General features: G+C 37.5%; 1 protein-coding gene across 3 annotated transcripts in view; it reads left to right on the top strand.

Annotated features, from left to right (window-relative positions):
- The window catches only part of ARHGAP42 (Rho GTPase activating protein 42), a 259498-nt gene that overhangs the window by 133337 nt on the left and 102403 nt on the right, over positions 1-23758 (top strand). For 2 of the 3 annotated variants that reach the window (XM_037025624.2, XM_073239417.1), the window contains one exon: positions 19138-19209. The exons of the other annotated variant lie outside the window; for it this stretch is intronic. In XM_037025624.2, the coding sequence (XP_036881519.1) occupies positions 19138-19209 (72 nt within the window). The remainder of the gene's footprint in view (positions 1-19137; positions 19210-23758) is intronic. 3 annotated transcript variants of the gene reach the window in all.

Here is a 23758-nt window from a genome sequence, read left to right as displayed (position 1 = left end):
CACATATTATATGCCACTTCCATTTCTTACATATTCTATCGTATGTACTATATATCGTGCTTAGAACACAACTATAGTACAGTAGCCTCACATTCCATTAAGATCTAGCAAGGTGGAATAAGCAGGTAGTACATGCTAACTTGGTTATTACTGTGTTAAATGAACAATGAACTGACAGCTCTAGGCTGGCCCTTCTTATGATACTTGTGGGGGTTTTTTTTAAATTAAGGTATCATTGATATACACCCTTATGAAGGTTTCACAAGAAAAACAATGTGGTTATTACATTCACCCTTATTATCAAATCCCCGCCCATGCCTCATTGCAGTTACTGTCCATCAGATAAGATGCCACAGAGTCCCTATTTGTCTTCTCTGAGCTACACTATGACACTTGTGTTTTTGACATGTAACAGTGTCTGCAAATCCTAAATCTATTTCATTGAGATTTTATGATCATCCCAATAAATCATTAATAGAAGATAAGGGTCCCTTTACTTAGTAAATCAAAGTGACCTGAACTTTCTCTGTAGTCAATAAGATGAATTTGAGTGACTGTGAGCACAGCAGTTTGAAGTTACAGTTCTCTAGTTATTTGGAATAAATATACTATAATTTCCACTCCCCAGCTAGTCAGAAACACTTGACAAGACCTAAGAAGAAAATGGAAAAGGTAACTTGAGGATATTGGGAATATGTCCTGAAATGGTACAGAGCCGAAGTACCATTGCCCAAGGGCAGAGTTGACACCATGTGAACCACTACCAGTAAGGAGTAATTGGTAGTCAGTATATTCAGTTCTATGTCAAACAACTGGTGATTGTTATGATATAAGGAGCAGAGTACATGCTAGAATGATTTCCAAGACTTTACCTGTGAAGATAATATAATACCAAGATGGTCTTGTCAACTTCTAGATGTGTGATGTGACCCAGAGACCTTAATTTTTACTTTTTAGACTGTAAGTTGAATCAAAAGTAAAAATATAAACTCATCTTTAAATTACTTTAAGTTCTGAAGTAACAATGTTAGAAAGGAGGAAAGAACTTCTGAAAGGAGGTATTGAGTGTGTACATTAAACATGCCCTCCATAATCTTTTAAACTATGTTTCTTATCCTTCCTTTAAAACGGATATGTGCCCCTTGTAAATGAATATCACAAAGCAGCCCTCCTTTTGTCCTTCTCAGCTCACTTGAGGTCCCTGTCACGCTTCTGTCAGTGTAAGTGTTTTTCTGTTGCAGGAATTTTCAGAGGAGACCAGATTTGAAATTGTTTCTCTATCCCTTGAGCATTTCCTCCTGTGGTGGTTGAAGAGACTGTTCAAGGCTTTGAAAACTAATAATACAAGGGCCTTGATACTCAATAAGTTATATAAATCAGAATTAACTATCTTTATAATGCTAATATACATATTTTAGTATTTAATGCTATTTTTTAAGCCTCTTCCATCACATAAGTTAACTTTTGAACACATTGAAGAAGAGAAAATATGACCAGGATCACCTACGCTCTCCCCTTTCTCCCAAGTATGCCACCACTTGGGAGGGGATTAACAAAGAAAAAAAAGAGGGAAGAGGGTATTTATTTTTAAGCAAGACAGTTGAAACATCTTTTAGGATGCTAATATTTTTGTGGTAGAATTTTGTATAAAGCTATCTATCTCTGATGAGGTACCTAATTACCTCTTGATAATTAGAAAAGTAAAGTTGTCCCCAAATTTGTATTAAGTTGCTAATAGGTGATCACTGAGTGGGGAGAGACATGAGTTGATTTCAGTTCAGCGAGGTACAAGGCATTGTAAGTGTTGGATCTGCTAGTAAATAGTTGCCTAATTTTAACCTCCCTGGGCTTCAATCTCCTTACTTCTAGAAGGGACACATTTATCTACGATGATTATCTCAGTGCTGTGTCCCTTAGCTCTAGATAATTTTCAATTTAGTTTATCCTTGACATGTGAAAAGTAGATTCAACTTATAAATAGGCCGTAAATTATAGTCTGACAAGTCAAGAAATAAGCACTTTTGTGTATACAGACATTTATTTTGTAATTAGATGACATTGAATGTGATAAGTGGAGGTCACCAATCAGGTTCATTTAGAGACCAAAATACCGTTTTTCACCCTTTAAAACAGTTGCTTTAACCTTGCAAGCTCTTGTCTGTGTGGAGTCATAGTCATAGATAAAAGCTGTGAGTATTTGGGTTTATTTGATGGGAAGTTTTTGGCAGCTAAAACCAAAGGGTTTTTCCATAGTTCTTTTTATTGTTGTTTTTTGGTCTGTGCAGGAGTTGAGTTCATCTTTGGGGCAGAACTTCCCTTCAACTCTCAGTGGATTTCATTGTTCTTAGTAGTCACAGTGGCTATAAAAACCTTAGGAGGTACAACACTTTCATGAATAGTAATAGCATGTATTGCAAATATAAAGTCTATTTAGAATATAATTTGCATTCTTTTGCCATTCTAATTACATTCTGTATCTCTGTGATAGCTAACAAAATAAAATGACATTTCACACCATGGTTTTCAAGGCCTTATATGCTCTGGGCTCTGCTTTAATCTCAGACCATTCTCCTTGCCTTCAATATCCTTTAGGCGAGTCAGCATTCTTTTCTTTCTGCCAAAACGTAATAAGCATGTTTCTGTCCTAGGTTTGCACTTGGCTGTTCTCTCTGCCTGAAACTCTTCTTCTAGGTCTTTGAGTGGAGGTTGGGGGCTCAGGAGTGTTAAAATTCATGCCCCCGTTCCAAGATACCTCTTCATTGAGCCCTTTGCTTACCACCCAGTTTAAGTTAATATCCCACTGCCATCAATTTCTGTCGTGTCAGCTTGTTTTTTTTTCTTTGTGGCCTCTATCAGTATCTGGTATTACTTGTTTATTTTTTTGCTTAGTTGACTGTCTTTCTGAGTTATGCAATAGTGCCATGAGGCCAGAGCCTTTGTCTTCCATGGAAAAATTTGCTTGATAACCACACGAGTTATAGGTATTAACTCATGACTTACAGCCTAATGGCTGAAGTATTTTAAATCATTGGAAACTTCTAGGTTTGGTTTACAAGCAATTCGTTTGTGATTAATATTAAATTCTCACCTGAAAAATTATGGATAATCTGTTTTGCTCCTGGTTGGACAGTGACCTTCACTGGGTGTGTGCTTATTACTCCTCTGTTTTCTAGCACCTATTTTTGTAAACTGGAAGGGTGGGGGGAGCACTATTACCATGTCATCTTGATAGGAGCCCTGTCTCCAGTAGGGTTGTCCTTAGTTCAGACAAGAACCCATTCACGCTTCACCACATATTTAGATATAGCAGCAACTATTTTTTCACCAACCCAGTTCTCTCACCCGTGGCACTGAAATCCCTGCCACTGGGTTGTCCTGCTGTCTTGTGTCCCAAGGGCAAGTATCTTTCAGAGTACAAGAAGCAGATAAGCACTTGTCAGTAAGCTAGGTTTACAAGCTGTTATTAGGAAGCATGGAGAAAGGTCTTGATCAAAGACACCATGGAAGTAGTAAGACTTTATTGGTGGGCCAAAGAGAGTGGTAATGGTTGGAAATATTTAGGATGCAAGTTTTCTTGGGAACATAGTTGTTTGTGAGGGGCTCCCGTGGGAGAGGAAGGGCATTGTGGTGTGTGGCTTAAATAAACACACTGGAATGAAGACCAAACAAAGCCTATTTAGGAGTGACTGAAGAGGTAGAGGTTTTGAGAGCAGATTTTATTCACTTCACAGTTTGACCTAGGCTTGCCCCTGTTCTCCACTTTTGGTCTAAGTGCTCTATTTGTAACGTGATAACATAATTTAGTACCTTAGTAATATAGATAGTATGCTCCCTTTGGCTGGCAAGCTCAAAGATGATGAGAAGCTATGTTTTCCACTCCTCATTCTTTCAGTCGTGTTTGTAAGCCTAATTGAAGTTTTGGCACAGGCCAGCAAGGCTCCTTCCAGTGATAAGACATGAGGCCATCACTTATTCATCCCTAATAAATATCTGGGGGTAAGTGGTTTTGCCCAATAGCATTTGGCTTGCCTATTCTTCCTGTCCCATCCCCTGTGCTTATTCAAGAGTCATTTCCAAAATAGAAACCACAGCTGATAAAGAATCTGAATAAATTCCAGAAGTTAATCCCATCCATTCACCTTTTAAAAGTAGAAATGAAAATTTAGTGACATGATTAACCTTTTGTTTGCATGTATAGTGAAAATGTAAAACCTGGCATGCCTAAGTAGGATACGGTCTACATTTATTATCTGTTGAAATTATTTTCCCCAAAGAGACAGTGAAGGTGTCTTAATACTAAAATCCATACACCTCAGCTTTTCTCTTCCTCAGTGGTTTCAGAAACACCTCACACTCGACTACGTTATGGATGAATGAATCATTGAGACTGAAACCTGTGTATGAATAGGAAAATAACATTTTGTTTGCATGGATGCAAAGTCTGGCATTGCCCAGCTTATTTCAGTTGACTTTGACATTTTCTGTTCTCTCACTCTTCTCATCCTTCTCACCCCTACTTTTCCCTCACCTCTACTTTTCCCCCACCTGTTCCCCTACCCCTACTTTAAGCCAATAGGCTTTCATCAGAAAATGTTTTTTTGGCCTATAACCATATGCCTCAGATATTGTTCTAGTCCATGGGGGATACAAAAATGACAACTGGGGGTATCGGTATTTCCTCAAAAGTACTCATAATTTGATTGGCACAATGTGGCTTGCAGAGTTCTATAATCTGCTATGATCGTGATATGATCACAATCCTGTGGGAGTTTGAGCAAGACCCTTAAAACTTATACTAGGAATACCGGAGAAGGTTTCCTAAGGAGGTGACCTTGGCCTGAGGTTTAAAGGATAAGAGACACTTGGATAGGGAGCGGAAGAAGTGAATTAGGGAAGGAAAACTATGGAAAAGATCACAGTGTGGGTTGTTTAGGGTTTGTAAGTCATGTTATATGGTGGAAGAAGAGACTTCCCACATGGGAGTCGCAGCAGAAAATGTTGTTAGGAGCTAGGGAGGGGCCCCTTCATTAAGGATCTCAGGACACTTGACTAAGAAAGGTCTTTTATATTGAATGTTGTGTAGAGATAGTAAAAGGTGGAAAGTGAAATACTTTCCTTTTTTTTTTTTTTTTTCCTAAGACAGAGCACTCTGGCAGCTGTGTGGAAAATTAAATATGGGTGGGTTGTGAAACTCAGTGCTGAGAGATGTGTGAGGTGGATGTTGCCCAAATCCTGGGGAGAGATGATGCGACACATACAGGGCCATGGAGGGAACGTGGATTAGATGTGGAAGATGGGGAGGCTGTCATCTAGGATGGTGGGTCTGCTGGGTGGGCGTGGTACCATTCACAGAGAGGAGACAAAGTGGGAGATTGGAGAAGGCTGGGGCTTGCCTTGAGGGTGTGTTTTGTGGTGCCTGTGGGAATGGGACATGTCCTTGGTTCACAGACGGGGAGCTTAGCAGAATGTCTGCACTGGAGGCAAGATTCGTAGGCCAACATGTCACAGGATATTTGAAACTATATCAGATCACCCTTGGATAGGGTATAGAGTGTTCTCTCTTCTTGGAATGTATGATAAAGGTAAGTTAGTTGATTTTGTCTTTGCCCCTTTTACTCTGTAAGAGAATTCTTGAAAGCTGATTAGGTCAAAAGGCCATTAAAGGTGACCTAAGATAGACCTAGAGGCTCTCATGACAATATGCTTAGTGGGGATGGAGTGGTAGCTTCAAGGTAAGGCCTTGAAGCTTTATTTTGTTAGCTTTGTGTCTTTATGTAAGTATGCAAAACGATTTTTCTTTTTGTGGTTTGAAACATACAGTCCAGTTTTATTATATTCCTAAATTATCTGAAAAGATGCACATTCTCATTCAGTATTTTAAAATTAATTAAGTTTTAGGTTAAAGTATGCCTTAACTAGTCATGTACTAGAATACGTCAGGAAGTACTAAAAGAAAGTTACAAACAGGATGCGAATATTGGCAGAGTGATGAGGATTATCTTGTCAGGATTCTGTTTGGGGACATGGGTAAGTTCGAGATTGATAGTGTTTTATCAGCATCAAGTCTTCCTGCTCATGTAATCTGGGCATCTGAGGAACTAACTTCTTCTCCACTACATGTATTATCTCTTAATTTTTTGAGAGGAAGCAGAAAGGGAAGTTAGAGATTGTTACTCTGTACCTTTTCATAGTTACATAGGATGCATAGCGTTTCGGCTTTGTGTGGTTGGTATCAGGTTGTGGGCGTCCTTATGAATGCACCAGACTCTGCATGTCTCAGGCTGTTTCTTGCTCTCTAGAAGGAAAGAAGTTTCCAAGCTTTATTTTCCAGAAAAGAATCTTAAACATTCTTTTAGCCAGTTCTATAAACTGGAAATAATTCAAGCCATGGCCTGAGGGTAAGACCAAAAGAGGTCAGATGTTAATTCATTAAATGATTATGCTTTCTGTTGGGGTGTACTTTTCACAGGTAAGAAAAAGTATGATGTTTTTTATGTTGTTTGTCATGTGTTATAAAGAGAATTTCTCTAGTATTGACATATCACTCATATTTTACTGAGGTGATATAAGACCTCACAGAAAGGACTGAAGGGGTTCTTTACTTCATTGGGTAAGAAACGTTTTTGACAGCTGTGCAGTATGGAAAACTGGCCCATAGTTTATGACCAGATCTGGCTTTGGAAAAAACCAGGGACCAGAGTTACAACATATGGAATTTATTTGGGAAGTAATTCTTAGCTATGACTAAGAGCCTGTGCTCAAATGCCTGGGAAAGTTTAAAAGAAAATGTTTGCAAAATAAATCATATCTTTTGTTTGCTAAATTGTAGGACTTAGATAATTTTGGGTACTTATAGGCTTCTATAATTCTTTATTAGAGCTCTGTATTCTCTTTTAATTTTCCTGGTTTTATTTCTAACAATAATTTGTTGGTTTATTTATTTAAGTTATCTAAGTCCTACAATTTAGCAAACAGGAGATAAGATTTATTTTGCAAACATTTTTTAAATGTTAATCAATTTGTTGGTTTACTCAATTAAGGAATTATTTATTTCCAAAGATTATTTTCTCTCCCACCAGGCCCCAGAGATCCTTAAAATATTCACATTCAAGCAGTCACTACAGGAGTAGTTTATAGGAAAGATACCCTGTGTGTGTAGTAGCTTCTGGTGCTGTTTTTTCTTAACTGTACAAGTTCCAATTACAGTGTTTCCTGTGTTTATTTATATCAAGATAGTATGTGACATAAACATCCCCAGTAAGTGAAAGTGAAGTAGGAAAAGGCAATACTACTGTAGTTGTGTTTCTGGAAGAATATCCCCTTTTTTAAAATTTCCCAAACTTTAATTGGGAAGAATTATGTGGGGGAAAGGCTCCTATTTTAACTTAGTAATTGCAGTAGTCTCCTCCTAGTCTTCCCATGTCTATGCTGATTCTTCCTTCACTGTAATGTTATCACAACTAAGCATTTCATAAGCCAAGAAAAATCGTTACATTTTAACTCAGCCTTTTATCACATATATAAATATGGCATCAGGACAGTAGTGAAACTGGGAATGCAATAGAAAGTGCATGTCACTTTTCAAAGATTTGTAATAGGAAAAATATATCTACATTTTAGGGCTTAGAAATTAAAAGATAGAAAAATAGTAATCTCATCACTAACTCTAGGTTTTGTTTTGTTTTTTTTTAATGATAGCCATTCTCACATTGCATATAACTTTATTTGGGGGTAAGACTTAAATTTGGTTCTGCAGTATATTCTTTGTTACCTTAGAGTGGCATGATGTGCTGTAGTAGGTTAGGAGTATAAAGTCAGACTGCCGGAGGTTCAGGTTGTGGCTCTGCCACCTGTGAGCTCCTTTGCAAATTACTTAGCTTTGGGTGTCCTTTCCTAATCTGTAAAATGGGAATAATAATTGTACCTCCTTCACAGACCTGCTCTAAAGATTAGAGGAGAACTCTTTTGGCCTACAGTAATAAATCTTCAATAATTATTGTGTATGTGTACTCTAGAATCCATTTTTCCATTTATCTGATGGGGGTGGTGTCTTTACATTCCTCCTCCGTACTTTCAGGCCTCTTACTCTGTAACCTATTCTCCTACCTCAAACCCCTTTCCTATTTTCCAGCTAAAGCCTAGCAGAGCCATGTGATTTTTTCTTTTTGAGTTTTCAGTGCAGCACAGCAGTGACATAAGCCTTAAGGAAGAAGGAGTAGGGAGAATTTGAAAGGTGATTTGTACCTCTTATTTTTTAAGAGTTACTGCTCTTGCCATGTTAGTTAGCCCACGATGGCCATTCATATGATAATGATCTGCCCTCTGTGAAGTTTTGACTTGAAATACAATAGTGTGTGTGTGTGTGTATTTATATATATATATATATATATATATATATATATATATTTTTTTTTTTTTTATAAAACTATAAGTAAAGAAACTGTGTGAATGTAACAAGCTATTATAAATTGATGGTTACTTTTTTTTGTTGATTGATTTTTTTCTAAAGATTTTATCGATGAGATTAGTTTCAGAATGCTACTTATATAGATAACTACTTATACAGTATATATCAGAGTGCAGTTTACCATTGAGCAACACAGGTTTGAACTGCATGGGTCTACTTATAAGTGGGTATTTTTCAAAAAATATATTGGAAATTTTTTTGGAACTTTGTGACAATTTGAAAAAAAAGTTTTCTTTTCCCTAGCTTACTTTATTGTAAGAATACAGTATGTAATACATATAACATACACAGTAGGTGTTAATTGACTTTATCAGTAAGGCCTCCCTCCAATCAATAGTAGGCTATTAGTAGTTAGGTTTTTGGGGAGTCAAAAATTTCAACTGTGGGGGGAGGGTCATTGCCACTAACCCCCACATTGTTCAAATGTCAACTGTACATATTATAGAAATCTAGTTTTCAAAAATATTTAGTTTCCTATAGGTAGGCTGCCATCCTCAGTAATATTGTCAGGAAGAGTATTTGCTATAGTATCTCACTGCAGGCACCAACTGTGGCTGTCAGAAATAACTTTGTTTAATCTGGCCATGGTATGTTGAGGTTCCACTGTGGCAAGGCACACTCTGCTAGGCAGTGACTGTTAAAAAAATCAACAGGACATAATCTCTACCTTTACAGGGCTGGAAAGATATATATATAAATAACATGTGGCGTGGATACTGTCACTCATTTTAGCAAAAGGTGTTTGTAGCCAACATTTCATGATCTTCAGTGTCCAGATTCAGAATCCTCCTCAACCAGCATCACAGAAACCTGCTGTCATTAAGAAAGACTTGTGTTAAGACAGATTTGTGAAGCTAAAACTATTTGTCATCAGTGCTGTTAACAAAAGTTTGTTCAAGGTGATGCTGTACAAGCCCAGACATCAAAGCCTTCCTTTGTGTAAAAGGAAATTTAAGTGTAAAGAAGTACAAATTCTTTGGATATTGGGACAGACATACTAAATTGGAGGTGTTGTAAGCCCACAGGCACATGTTAAAGAGAGATGATTTAATGACTAGGTAAAAAGGATTCTTGTATAGTTGGCACTCTTTACCATTGTTTGTAGCTTAATATTGGCGTCTTCCACAGACTTGTTTAGTTCTAAGCAGTGAAATAGCTTAATACTGGTATATTCCAAATACTTGTTAAGTTCTGTAATTGGTGAAGTGCTGCAAAAAAGTTAACAGCCAGCGTTCAGGTTGGGATGTGTGTGCAGGGGGTAGTGGGAGCGGTGTAGGTGTGGGTGTGTGTTTCCTTGTCCCTGATTTCCATGGTGTAAATACTCCCACCTGAGGTGATTTCAACTTTGAATTTCATTCAGGGTCCCTGAATGGAGGTTGGGAAGGGAAGTGCACAGTGGTTCAGGGAGCCACCCCAAGCCGAGCAGCTTCCGCACACCACTGGCCCCCAACCTATCTTTGTAATCTTTCTCAGTCACTCCCTGTATCGGTTAGGTCAGTCTCTGCTCTGTTTATTTGTATCTATCCTGAGTAATTCCTTCCTCTCTTCCTCTTCCTCTCCATCCCCACCCCATTATTGCACAACTGCAGTAAGTGGTTTAAGAAATTGCTTATACATTGAGATATCTTAAATCTTTCAAAAAGTTTTAACAATCTGTCATGATGTAAATACTGGGCAATTACAATTAAGTACATTAACATTCAGCTACTAACATGTAATTGCTGTGAAATAACTGTGACTCTGGGAATTTAATTTTCATTTATTTTATAAACTCATGAAGACTATGAGGAATTAGCTTAAATTTGCAAATTAAGAATTTAAAACAGATGAGTGATTTTAATTTCTCTCTCCAAAGATATTTAGTAATGAATACTTAGAAGGGTAGAGGATTATTAGCAAGATGAAATAAGATTAAAAAGGTGGGAGAAGATAAACATTGCACTACATAAATTATCACAGTGTTGAAGCTCCCTCCCGCTGCCCTCACACATAAAGCCACTTTGACCCCTCTAAGCCACGGGGAAAGTCTTGATGCCGTGGTTGGCTCAGTTCAGGGTATACGGTGTTGCTGATCTTTGAGGTAGGGAAAGGGGAGGAAGGCATATTTCAGTAGCATGAGGACATCAACATAGAGTGGGACAGTGTGTTCAGGAAAATCTTTGACCTTTTCCTATAGTGCTAACAAACGTGAACACATCACTGGAATCTAACAGCAATGCCACCAGAGGTTCCCAGGTCCAGCAGACCCTGGGGTTTCCTGAGATTTTTCCAAAGGTAGAGGGCTAGTTGACATGACCTCAGTATCTTTGCAGAATGTTTTTTACCTAGTCAAATGCAGGAGTGATTTGATTATTTAACCTGTTGAAACAAGTGAAGCTGCAGTATTTCTTATATCATTCAAAAACTATGTTCTCATGTGTTGACTTAACTTCAACATCTTCCTTGTGTGCACTTTGAAGTAACGGAACCATACATGTTCTATAAAAGTGCTCTCCTAAATGCATAGTTTTTGGTCAAAATCGAAAGAAAAGGATTTATTACAATGAATGTATGCCCAGGATGTTTGCAGTAATTATTTTAAGTTGCTTTTAAAATGCCATTTCTAAATTGATCTTTCACATATCTTGTTATTTATAGTTGAAAAGCAGTTTGACCTTTTTTGCTGCCTATTTTTTTAGTATAAATGAACAAGTAGTAATCAGGATGGTAATCAGTAGGCACAAGTTTGCGAGGAGGCAGTCTGTCACGGTTATATCTGGTGTTGGAAAATGCATTCCACGATTCTTGAATGCTATGAAAAGAGAATTTAATGTCCCTGCTGGATAAGAAGGACTAAAGCAAAAATAGTTTAAGAACAACAAAACTAAGAAAAATAACTTACCTTTCAAATAACTCAATATTCTGAGAATTTCATTTGGTACAACCTAGAGTTATGTCATTATTAGATCACAGTCAATGGTATGAAATTTTGTGATTTACCCTTCTCTTCCACTCTCTCAGCTAGATTCTATGAAAATGGTCAGTTTTTTCTTGAATGAATGCATTTGTACTTTGTCATCTTGAGTATAGATGGTTTTATTAAAAAACATCAAACTTTAATCTGAATTATATTTGGGACAGTCATAAGCTCTAGAGGCAGAGAGGGTGGCTTGCCATTTGCCCTAGTAACCACTCTGTTCCATTTAGGAAGCTTTCTGCCCAGCAAATGCTGGTAAAATTTATTAGGCAGCGTGCTAGTAGCAACTTGCTATGTCATTTAAAAAAAAATGATGCATTATAGTTGGCCTCCTCAAAAGGATAAATTTCATAGGAAGCAAGCACAACTTTATATTATCTTACCATTACACACAAAATGTAAAATTTATTCTTTCTAAACAGGCATGAGATAAAGTCCTATTATCTTCATTATACAGAAAGGGAAACTGAGACTTGGAGAGTTTCAATAAGTGGACATGATTGCACAGTTGTCAGGTATAAATCAAGAATTAAATACAGAGTAGTGCACTTTTCTGGAAGGGTGTACCATTTCTGCTTACCTCCTGGAATAAAAAGGGAGTCATATAGCACCATTCTCCAAAAACTTAAATTTCTTTTTTATGCACATTCCTATAAGAAGAGTTAATAGTACTGGTAAAGCCAAGAAAAGATGCAAGTGACAATAAATTTAAGTGAGAGTTAGATCTAAACATATGAGGTCCAGTGAGTTGGCTTCATAATGGAATACTGACTTAATAAGTAGAATCAAAACACTGAATATCTAAGTAGCAAGTGGCATACAAGTAGCAATTAAATGGATTACTGTGGTACCCAGATAACCATACATAGCAATGTTTTTTTAGATGGGGACATGGTTTTTCAGAGTAATTTGCTCAGGTTAAAGGATGCAAATAAAGTCTTTGACTTCCTTTTACTTGATGTATGCAGGTCTTGTTCATTGGTCCATCCTCCACATCTTATGTGAGTTTTGGCTTTTGAGTCCTAGTTTAGAGGAGCTGTGGGTTTACTGACCTCCAGAAGGACTGTCCCTTGCAGAGCTGTGGAGAGTTAACTTGGCTAGTATCTGGGAGTGAGCCTCAAACTAGCCCTAGACCCCTTGCCAGAGCTTCATCCTGGGAGCTGCTTGGGAGGGATTAACAGGACACAGGGGCTGGAACCACGCAAAGGAGAAATATTTGCATGGAATCCCAAGTTAGAACTCTGATCTGATTTTCCCAGTTGCAAATATCAGTGGGAAAATAATCCATTCTTACCTCAGAGACTGTTTATAGATGTCTTCTGCATTGATTGAGTTCAATCCACTCATTATGACATGTCTTTGTGATTTTGCCATTTTGGGTGGATTAGCTCTTTAGGCAGCTTAACAGGAAATTATTTTGCAATGAGCTATATCACCCATGTTTTATTTCTATAAATAATGTGGTGTATTGTAGCCTTCCCAGTTGCTTTAGGTAGTACTGCAGAATATCATTAAAATGTCTCTTTAAAACTGAGTCCTCCGGTGCTTTGAAAGTTTGAGACAGAAAATTAAAATCTTCTATCTTGGTGTTATCAAGTAAACTGCAGGATAATGGGGCACTATAATCATCGAATAGTAATGAGCTGTGACTGGCACCAATAAGACTGGATTTTAACCAAATCCTGGAAAGAGGAGAGAAAGTAAAGTGTCAGGATAGTACCTTTCAGATATCTTCTGTTCCATTGCTAGTCACTTTGTTGGACAAACAAGTTGTGGTAAGGTTCTCAACAGTGAAAAGAGCAAGCATTGAAAATTTTTGTAGGATAGCATTTGAAAATCCATGAGCTATAGAAAAGTATAATTCATATATACTTGGAGAAAAAAAATCCCAAACATACTTAGAGAATTATTGGTCTAACCACATAAAAACATTTCTAGCCATTACTTTTGAGTGATTTATGAGCACTCCCTTGTGGCTGTTTATTAGAATGGCTTGAAATAGCACAAGAAAAGCAACAGGAAACTTAATTGCCTGGCTGAATGTAACTCATCCATAGTTAAAATGTGTCTACCCAGTAAATGCAGTGTTGTATTATCCATTAATAGATTTTCTTCTCTGCTATGGAAAACAGCTGAAATAGGTAGTAATTATTTTTGGATTTTAAAATGGACCATTATTTATGAAATCAAGATATTTAAACCCAAGATTTAGAATTATGAGCGGTTGAGAATTAGAAAATACTTAATAGATTGTGTTTTAATTACTGAAATAAGGTCGTTTCAAGAATTTTATTATTGATATCCAGGAGAGTATTAAAGTAGCTTTTGTATTTTTCCTAAGCCCTCTTAGTAAGGTCGTGCAAAGTAACACATTCCACAAATATTATGGGATCTTGAATCTCCTGAACTCTTTGACTTGATCCCATTACTACCCCCAACCCCTTGGGCCACTTACCTTCTGGAAGTTTCACCAAGGCTTTTGCGTAAATCGGGAGAAAGAAGAGAACCTTGTGAAAGTTAAGTCATCAGAGTGACACCTGATGCACATTTTTAATTACACTTTTCTACCATCTTGTGCGTCACTTTCCTTTATTATGCAGTAGCAACAGTAACTGTTTTAAACTACCAAAATTTAAACACCTTCTTTACTTCACACTTGGATTACTTCAGAATTAAAGAATTTCATCCACGTGATGTACCAGTGTGTGGGGATGAAAGGCATGCATTCTTGGGGGATGTACAAAGATGAGGGTCAAAAGCAGCCAACTTGGGTTGTAAATCCGCTGTGTGCCCTTGAGTGCTGGCATTTCCATTTTGATCACTTGAATTCATATTCACATATTGTGAACAGCAGCCCACTGACTGCCCTCCAAAGAAGCATCATATGTCACATATGAAACCATACGTATGTTAGAATGGTTTATGGAAGAATTTAGGTTCCTGGTTATCTACTCCTGTAGGTGGGTATTTGGGTGAGTACTGTTCTGTTCAGTTCATTTGGATTCCAATTTCTACCTTTGAATAACTGCATTTTAAGTCATCTTGGGAAATTTAAGAGTGTTGAGACAGTTCTGAACAGATAGTAAATGTCAATTCTGTGAAGAAGCAGGCATTTATTGAAAGCCTGCCAAATGCCAAATATATGCTCGCTCGCGCTCTCTCTCTCTCTCTCTCTCTCTCTCTCTCTCTCTCTCTCTCTCTCTCTCTCTCTCTCTCTCTCTCTCACCCCCCCCCCTCCTCCCTCTGTTAATTTAAAAACGTCTTAGAAGTCCAGGGATGAAGCTGTTGAGTCTTAGCAGTTTTGCTGCTGAGAGTCAAATGGAACTGGGTCTAACTTTAACACTCACATTCTTTTTTTTTTTTTTAATTTTGGTATCATTAATATACAATTACATGAGCAACATTGTGGTTACTAGATTCCCCCCATTATCAAGTCCCCACCATATACCCCATTACAGTCGCTGTCCATCAGCATAGTGAGATGCTATAGAATCACTACTTGTCTACTTTGTGCTATACTGCTTTCCCCATGCCCCCCCACTACATCATGTGTGCTAATCATAATGCCTCTTATTCCCTTTCTCCCTCCCTTCCCTCCCATCCTCCTCAGTCCCTTTCCCTTTGGTAACTGTTAGTCCATTCTTGGGTTCTATGAGTCTGCTGCTGATTTGTTCCTTCAGTTTTTCTTTGTTCTTACACTCCACATATGAGTGAAATCATTTGGTACTTGTCTCTCTCCGCCTGGCTTATTTCACTGAGCATAATACCCTCTAGCTCCATCCATGTTGTTGCAAATGGTAGGATTGGTTTTCTTCGTATGGCTGAATAATATTCTATTGTTAACACTCACATTCTTAAATACATTCCAGATGATTTTTAGATTTTGAACTTCATTACTCATATAAAATTGGCTTTAATCTTGATACTGTGAAGAGCTTAGCATGCACTGTCACATAGTAAACACTCCACATATCCTCTACTGGATGTTTTCCTCTCCCTGATATTTTTCTGTGTAGTACCTTTAGAACTTTTTTTTTAATTCCTTGAGTTTCACATTAATATAATGAGAGTAAGGGGAAGACAGAGGAAAAAATTGAGCATGTACAGAAATAAAGAAAAAAATGAAATGTGGAAGAAATAGAGACAGGAAATAATACTTGCCCCATGAGGTGGTTGTTAACTGTCATATTTGATTTGTTACATCCTCAGAGTTTGTTTTATTCCTAGGTCACACTTACATAACAGCCACATGAGAGTTTTGGCAGAAATTTAACCTATTGGAGATGAATGTGGGTGCCGGTGTCTTAGTGGATGGACTCACCTGTCCACTCCCTTTCCTTATCCCTCCCATTCCAATAATAAACACTCCTTTTGGCGGATTCGTTCTGCCGCTCTGAGGTGGGGCAGTTTGCCAAACTGTTCCTTGGAGTCTTCCCTTGGCATTCAGGGCTATAGGTCCAAAGTGAGATACCCTGTCTTTATTCCTTCTCCACCAAACCTGCCCCCTACCTCATTCACCTTCATTCTTAATGGGATGCCAAAGTCTCAGTGCCTGAGGCAGAAATCTTACCTGCACGTTTAATTCTTCTCTCTCTGGGTCCTGTTGCATTTCCCCCAAAAAACTGCCTCTGTAATGCGCTGCTGCCCGTCTGTCACCACTACAGGTGCCTGAGCTAGTCCACTACCACGTCAAACTGTGTTTCTCTCTCATTCAGCTGGCACATATCTTATCTTCATCTCACCATTAGCAAAATAGCCTGCATATTGCTGGCATCCTACAACAAGTTTTCACAATGTTAACGCTGTGTTTAGAAGCCAGCAATGATTCCCTGTTCAGGCTGCTTTGCCTAGATTATGGGTATCTTTTCCTTATACAACTGAGTGTCCCACTAATAATTAATAATGTGCCCTCTTTTCTCCAGTTAGATAATGTTCTTACTAGTTAACGGTAACATACCACTTCTGCAGAGCCTGCTATGTGCCAGAACCGTTCAACATACACCACATTCATTCTTCTCTTCCCATTTAAAAAAAATTAACTGTGGCCTGTAACTTGGTGAATGTGCTCACAATCATGATAGACTCTTAATGAGTACTTAATAAATGATTCCTTTTTCTACACTGCACTCTCCTGTCTCACATGCCATGCTTAGCTCTATCCCCTTGCCTTTATTCATGGCTGTCCGTGCTCCTAGAATCTTTATTCTCTTTGGTGCATCCAGTTCACACCCACTATCCAAATACTTATTTAGTTCTTATGGAGCTTTACTGTTGTCAGAATCCCAATGTAATCAGTTTAGGCTCTCAAATTTTCCAGAAATTTTTGCAGTGCTTTATGAGCATCAAATCTTATTGAATGAACACATTTTCCCCCTCTTCTCAAGAAGACATTGGCTTTCTGGAAGGTTTAGCATATCCTTTAAATTTACAGATAGCAGCAATGTGCTTGACACACATACAGACACCTAGTGATTGGATGTGGGAGAAACCCGGCCATCCTATCTCTTAGGACTTTCATGGGACAATACCTCCTCACAATGTACACACAGATACACTTCAACCAGAAGCAAAATAATACAGTAGATTCCGATGTAGAAGTGTATTAAGTCAGTAAATACAGAATGAGATTCATTATCTGTTTATTTGGATATATTAAAATTGATAAATTTTGAGCACTTAGTGTGTGAAAGGCACTGAACTGTGTTACATTCATTATCTTAGTCCTTAGAACCAAGTTGTTGGGTAGATGATGCAGCTGATGCTCAGAATGGTTAAATAGCAGCTCATTAGCAGCAGAACCCGATTTAAATCCAAGTCCCCTTGATGTTCAGTACCTGTACTGAGGTGCTGCACTGCGTGTCATCTTACCCGGCCTCACTGGGGTGGCAGCTTTCACCACTTTGGAAATGCGTCCCTCTTTAAGTTCATTAACTAACAATGAACTCTGAATACATTAGATTATACTTGTTTCCAGCAATAAGTAAACATCCAGTAAATGTTAGCATTTATTGTTGGTATTTTCCCAAAGTACACTGAAGTGTTCAAGACAATGTTTTCCCCCATGCAAACTTAACTTCAAAGGCAGAATCAGCTATTTATTTCCTCTGTAATATCTGGATAGGTATATGTGTGTGCATTTGCCTGTCCATGTTTCTATGTATTTGGGGTTTTGAGAGGACAGAGAGAATTTAGAGAGTAAGAACTCAAAGAGAACTACTTTCCTGCTGTTTGCAATCATCTCTCTCAAGCAGGGACGCCTGCACAGTGTATCTGGAGGGATGCCTGTCTGAGCTCACAAATGGGAATTAGGTGATGGATGTCAGTGGTGTCTACAGTAGGCCCTCATAGGATTTTGAGTATTGATCTACTCTGTTGTGTTTTCACAGCACAGGATTTTAGGCCCTTTTTTCAGGATCTGTCATCTCATTTTTCTACAAGTTGAAGAACAACAGAGTCATGGAAGGCATTAACACTTTAGTTTTTATTTTTATGTATATTAGATTATTAAATTTAAGAAATAAACCTTGACTAGAGAATAACCAATTCAGTGAGAATTAAATGAAAATCAAAGTAAAACCTTTCTATTGAAATTTTAAAATTTTGATATAATTTCAGACTTACAGAAAAATTGTAAAAATAATATACCCTTTAACCTATTTTAAAATAGTAATATATTTTAAAAATAGGTTTTCTTCCTCTTAACATACGCTGATTACATAATTTTTATTATCAAAATGATAGAATAAATAATACATTTTTTTAACCAGGCCTACATTTTCCCCCTCAGATATGTAATTGACATATAACATTGTGTGAGTTTAAAGTATACAGCATGTAAATTTGACATATTTATGTAGTGCAAAATGATTATCACCAATGCATTAGTTAACACTTTCATCCTGTCACATTATTTCTTTTTGTGGTGAGAACATTTCAAATCTTATATTTAATTTTAATGCTTTCTAAGGGTTTTTTCTTTTTCTTCTTTTTTTAATTAACATTATGCTGGAAGAAAATCTTTATCTTAGAAATGTCTGTCTCCTTGCATCCAGTCCTGGGCCCCCCATACTTAACCCCCCCTTCACGGTATTCTTACAGATCAATATTAAAAGATTTATCTGTTTAAAGTTCAAGTAAAGCCCAGTTTGCAGTTTCGCCCTAAAATACTGTTCATTGAAGTGAAATCAGATGCCTTTTTAGTAGGGCTGGAAATATGAGAACATTCAGGCAAATCCCAAGTGTGAGGAATCTAATGAAATAGGAAAAAAAAATGAGTCTTATTTTGCAGCTGTAGAATTACAACATTCTAGTGGCAAAATGGAAGAGCTTTATATGGTTCAATTTTTAGATGATGCTTTAACTGGCTATATTAAACCAGTATAATTAAAAGCATTTGTAAATTTGGTATCTGACTTGCTATTTCTTAGTTAAATCTTAGAATATGAAATTAAAATATTTAAGCTAAGATCTTACATATACTTGTTTTCACATTATTTACATTATTGTTAGGATCAAGAGAAATAATTTGTGAAAACTACTTAATTATAATGTAGAAAAAGACCTTATAGTATTCAAGGTATTTTTATTTCATTTGTAGAAGAAGTCAACAAGAAAACAAAAGCTGTTTGTTAAATACGCTGAATAAAAATGCCATCTTTTATCAGTTTTGTTTGTGTGAAATTATAGTTTAATGTATTTGCATTTTTAATTTCAGATTCAAAACGCTAATGATGTATTAATTGCGCCACTTGAGAAATTTCGCAAAGAACAAATAGGTGCAGCAAAAGTAAGTGTTGCATTTTATTTTCCAGAAATTCTCCTGATAGTTAATGACATAATTTCAGATGTTAACATTTTTGAAATTAGAATGACCTTTTAAAAAATTCTGTACATCAGTTTTAACTTTTGCACAGGACCTATTACAAAAACTAGAATTCTTTTATACAAAGAAGATAATTCTACTAAATAGAGAAAAATGTTGTGAGTTTCTTCCATTCAACAATTGTAGGAAATTAGCTATCTTAAAGGGGGTGATGTTACGGTAAAATTATGAGGAACTTTATTCTTAACAACTAAGAAAAATTAGACGCATAGTATATTGAAAACTCAGGCGGTAAATATAAAACAACTTTTTTCTTCGTAGTTTTTCATCATTAATAAATATATGTGGAAAAATGTTTGACACATTTGTCAAACCTTTGCATTAATGTTTAACTGAATATGAACCAAGTAAAATTTTCTTGAGCTTAATACCTTCTGAAATTTACTTGCATTCTCTTTCTTAGATGCTCATTTTAACTGCCTGCTCAGTATCATGTAAGGGCATAAAAATTAGGGTTTCCAAAACAGCTCATTATCTCCCTTAACTTCCCACATCCTCCTTCTGTTTTGGTTTTCCATTTGATCAGTGATAAACCCCTTCCTCATTCAGTAGTGGTATCCATCCTCCTGCATAATTATTTCTCTTCCTTCCCTTCTATGCAATATATTGAAATAGCCTACCTGTCGGTCCCCACACCCCCATCCATCTGTTAGCCCATTTTGCCATATTGGATTTCATTCTCTAATGATGAAATCTTTCCTTCCTCATCAGACAGTCTCTGTTTATACCCTAACTCTGTCCACAGCTTTGCCCAGACTTTTCTCTCTCCCAGGAATATTTCTTTCCTGTCACTTGAAGTCTTGCTAGCTCTCCATGGCTTATTTCATACACCAGCACCAGAATGAAGCCTTCCTTACACAAGCCTTTCCTCATATACCTGTTCTCCTTCCAGAATTGATTTCAAGTAGTCCTTATGCTAGTTTCCTGTAAAAATCTGTCACAGTCTGCCTTGAATTAGTTTTATATGGATTTTCCCACCAATTATAAGCAATTATCAAGTCAAGCACTATATCCCAGACCATTACTGTGTTAATTCAGCAAACATTTTTCAGTAACATGACAGGCCCACTTGTGGCCAGCAGAGTGTTTGATAATGTCAAGGGATACAACTGTAAGCAAGACAGACATGCTCCCTGCACTTGTGTCCCTTAATTATCTTTTGTGGAAAACAGACACCAAAGTAACTGCAAATGTACTGAAGATTAGGATGCAGAAGTGTAGGGTGCTTTGTGAGAGTATAATTAATGGAAATGACCTTGTCCGGAGAAGCAGGAAACACTGCCTGGTGGAAGTATTGGTTAAGCAGAGAACTAAATGATGAGAAAGAAAGAACTAGAAATTGGGGATACAGGGGAAGGAGGAGAAGAACCTTCCACACATTCTCAAAGAGGAAACAATGGCTATGAATAAGGCCTTGAAAGAGGGAGGAAATTGGCATTTTAGAGGGAAAATGTGTTTGGAATATGGAGGACCATGGGGTGGAGGACATGTGTGCAGCTTTATTAATTGCTGATGGTATTTTATTCCTTATTCTAAGGGCACTGATGAGCCAAATAAAAGTTGTAGGTAGAGGAGTTTTGTGTGCATTTAAAAATATCTCTCTAATTAGGCTTGGGGTGGATTAATGGTTGTACATTGAGCATTGAGTCCCCTATACAGAATTTTATTGTTGTTAACAACCATTTGATCAATAAATATGAGAGATGCCCTCTCAAAAAAAAAAAAAGATCTGTACATTGAGAACTGCAACATGCTGTTGAAAAAAATTAAAGATCTAAATAAATGGAAAGACACCCTATATCCATGGGGAAAAAAATCTCTCTAGTTGCATGTTATGTACAAATGAGAGGAAGCAAGGCTGCTTGTGGGAAGAGCAGTTCGGGGCTAAAGGATAGTGGCTTTAGATTCAGAAGGTGATGGTGACTGTGGAAACAAAGGCCATGTATTCCAGAGGTAAAATGGAAAGGGTAGGAAATGGGTCACGCTCTGGGAGGTGAGGAATGGAGTGTTTCAGGCGTGAGTCCCAGGGTTCTGGGTCCCTAATTGGGTGGGTTTTGGAGCCACTTACTGAGGTGGGCACCATTTACGTTTGGGTGACAAAGGTGGTGAGTTTAGCTTTTAGACATAATTATATAATTCAAGGTTCCTCTGAGACATCCCAGTGCACAGGTGAGTTATAGCAGGTATGTATTGTGTATTGAATTAGAAATATACCTATGGGAATGATAGTCAGTCCTCTGGGGGGTCATTAAAATCATGGAGGGTCAGTTAGATCCCCCTTGGTAAATAACAGCATGAAAAGAGGATTTAAGTCCTATATAGTCTGAGAACTCTCAACATGTGATGTTTGGGGAAAGCAAAATAAGACAAGTTACGAGGCGAGAAGGAAGGGGCTGCAGAAGGAAGGAAGTAACAAGAATGTGGTATCACAGAACAAGGAAGTCTTTTCAAGAATAAAAATAGCTAATGTTTGCTGGCATCTATATTGTGGGAATTTTCACTGAGCTGTGACATCTGGGACCTAATTAATTCCTCATAAGCAGCCTGTGAGGTGAGTCTGGGTGTTACACCTGCTTTACAGTGAGGGAAACATGAGGTGACCTGCGCCAGGTCACAGAGAGGGCAAATCAGACTGCAGATCTGAGATCAAGCCATTTTACGTCAGAGTCTCAGTTGACAATATTTCACTGCATCGGTGACATGCTTATAAAAATAAAGAGGTTTGTGAAAAATTTTCTCTTGAAATTTTCAAAAGAAAATTTCTTGAAGGACATTCCAAGTGTCCTTACCCATGTAAAGTATATTTCACTTGTGTTTGCATTACCCTTATTTGAAGGTTTAAGTTACCTACAGTTGCAGTATAGCATGAGCAATTTCACCCAATTTGTTTGATTTTTAAACATCTCCATTGCTGGACAGATCAACTGAGGGCACCCACAATATATACCAAGCCTTTGCTGACTCATTGGGAGGTTAAACTGGCAGTTAAATGAATGAAGTGAAATCTTGAACATAAGGATTATTGCACTTGGCCTTCCAGTTATTGTACTTCTGTGTATTTTATCTGCCCAATGCTCTCAGTACTAAATTGTTTGTAAACTGTGAAGTGCTCCTTATTCAGTGAAGTGAGTGAAAAAGAGGCATTCTCTTAAATGTAAGCAAAGGTCAACTTTTCTTTTGGTGTTGTGGAAACAGCTTGGTGGGAATAAAAACACTTGGTGTTTATTTTTCCTATTGTGTTATTCCCTGCTTTAGGTTGTTTCTTACTTGGTCAGTAAAGTCAGTTATACAAATGGCACTCTTCTGCTTTTCCGTCTTGACAGTGGAGGTTTCCCACAAGTGTGTCCAGGCTGATGAGCCAGCCAGAAGGCAGGGGTGTCGATCAACTGCAGAATCTTCCATTGCTGCCAGCGCCCTCCTCTGTCCGGACTGAGTGGAAATCGCTGAGTCAAAGTGGTCCTTTCCTCACAACCAGACGGTCCTATTTAAGTGAAGTGGATGAAATCCATGGACCACAAACATTTCCTTTGTAGTGTGTTCTAAAGAGCTTTGAGATACCCTATACTTTGGTGGGATAAGTGAGGCTCTGAGTGAGTTGTAGTTGTGGGAAAAAGGTTCACAGTTGTGGGAAAAATGTGAGAGGCATTAGAAAAGATTAACAATGGAGTTGTTGAACTGAAGGGTAGAGGAGATGGTTCCTGCTGTTGAATAGCTAAAATTATCTTTTAACAGGTGTTAAGAATGTGTTTATTTAAAGGCTCTTAGTATGATGGTATATGCAGAGTGGAATTGCATGCCTATATTGCCCACCTGACACATTACATGTGTCAGAAGATAAAATTGAGTGTTTTTTTAACTTGGGTCCTGATGTACTGCTGATTTAAATTTTAGAAATGAGTGGAAAGTAGGTATTCTGAACATGTAATTCCAACTTGAATTTCCAATATATGAATCTGTCTAGAGCAGTATTGTAGAGGAGAATGAATTATAACTTGTTTTCAGTTTTTGTGTAAATTGACAGCTGTATCTTATTGATTGCATTGGAAATCTTGTCCCCAGAGAGAATCAGTTTTAAGTCATTTCTGCCCTTTCCATACTTGTTCCTACATAAAGTGATTAACCCCTAAATAGAGGTGGATCTCCGTATCTGAGTTCCCAATCAAAGACAAATACATAATGGAGAAATATGTGTTTGTGTACCAGATTGTGGCATATTTTAAGAGCTGAAACTTCTTTCAGGAGGCCAGGGGCTCCTTTTCCACATGTAACAGACTGAGCAGCTCATCAGTGGCCCAGTGAGGACTAGAAATCATTTCCTCAGAGCAGCTGTCTTTTGACTCTCCCATGCTTTCTTTAGAATATTCATTTGTAAAATATTTTATTCTCTATGTTTTAGCAAACAAATGATTTAGTGTGAAATATCTTAATTATAAAAGAGTGTCAGATATGCCCA

The sequence above is a fragment of the Manis javanica genome, chromosome 6 (genome assembly GCF_040802235.1).
Source record: "Manis javanica isolate MJ-LG chromosome 6, MJ_LKY, whole genome shotgun sequence".
NCBI classification, from domain to species: domain Eukaryota; kingdom Metazoa; phylum Chordata; class Mammalia; order Pholidota; family Manidae; genus Manis; species Manis javanica.
The sequence above is the reverse complement of the archived record's forward strand: the minus strand, read 5'-3'. Positions and strand labels throughout refer to the sequence as shown.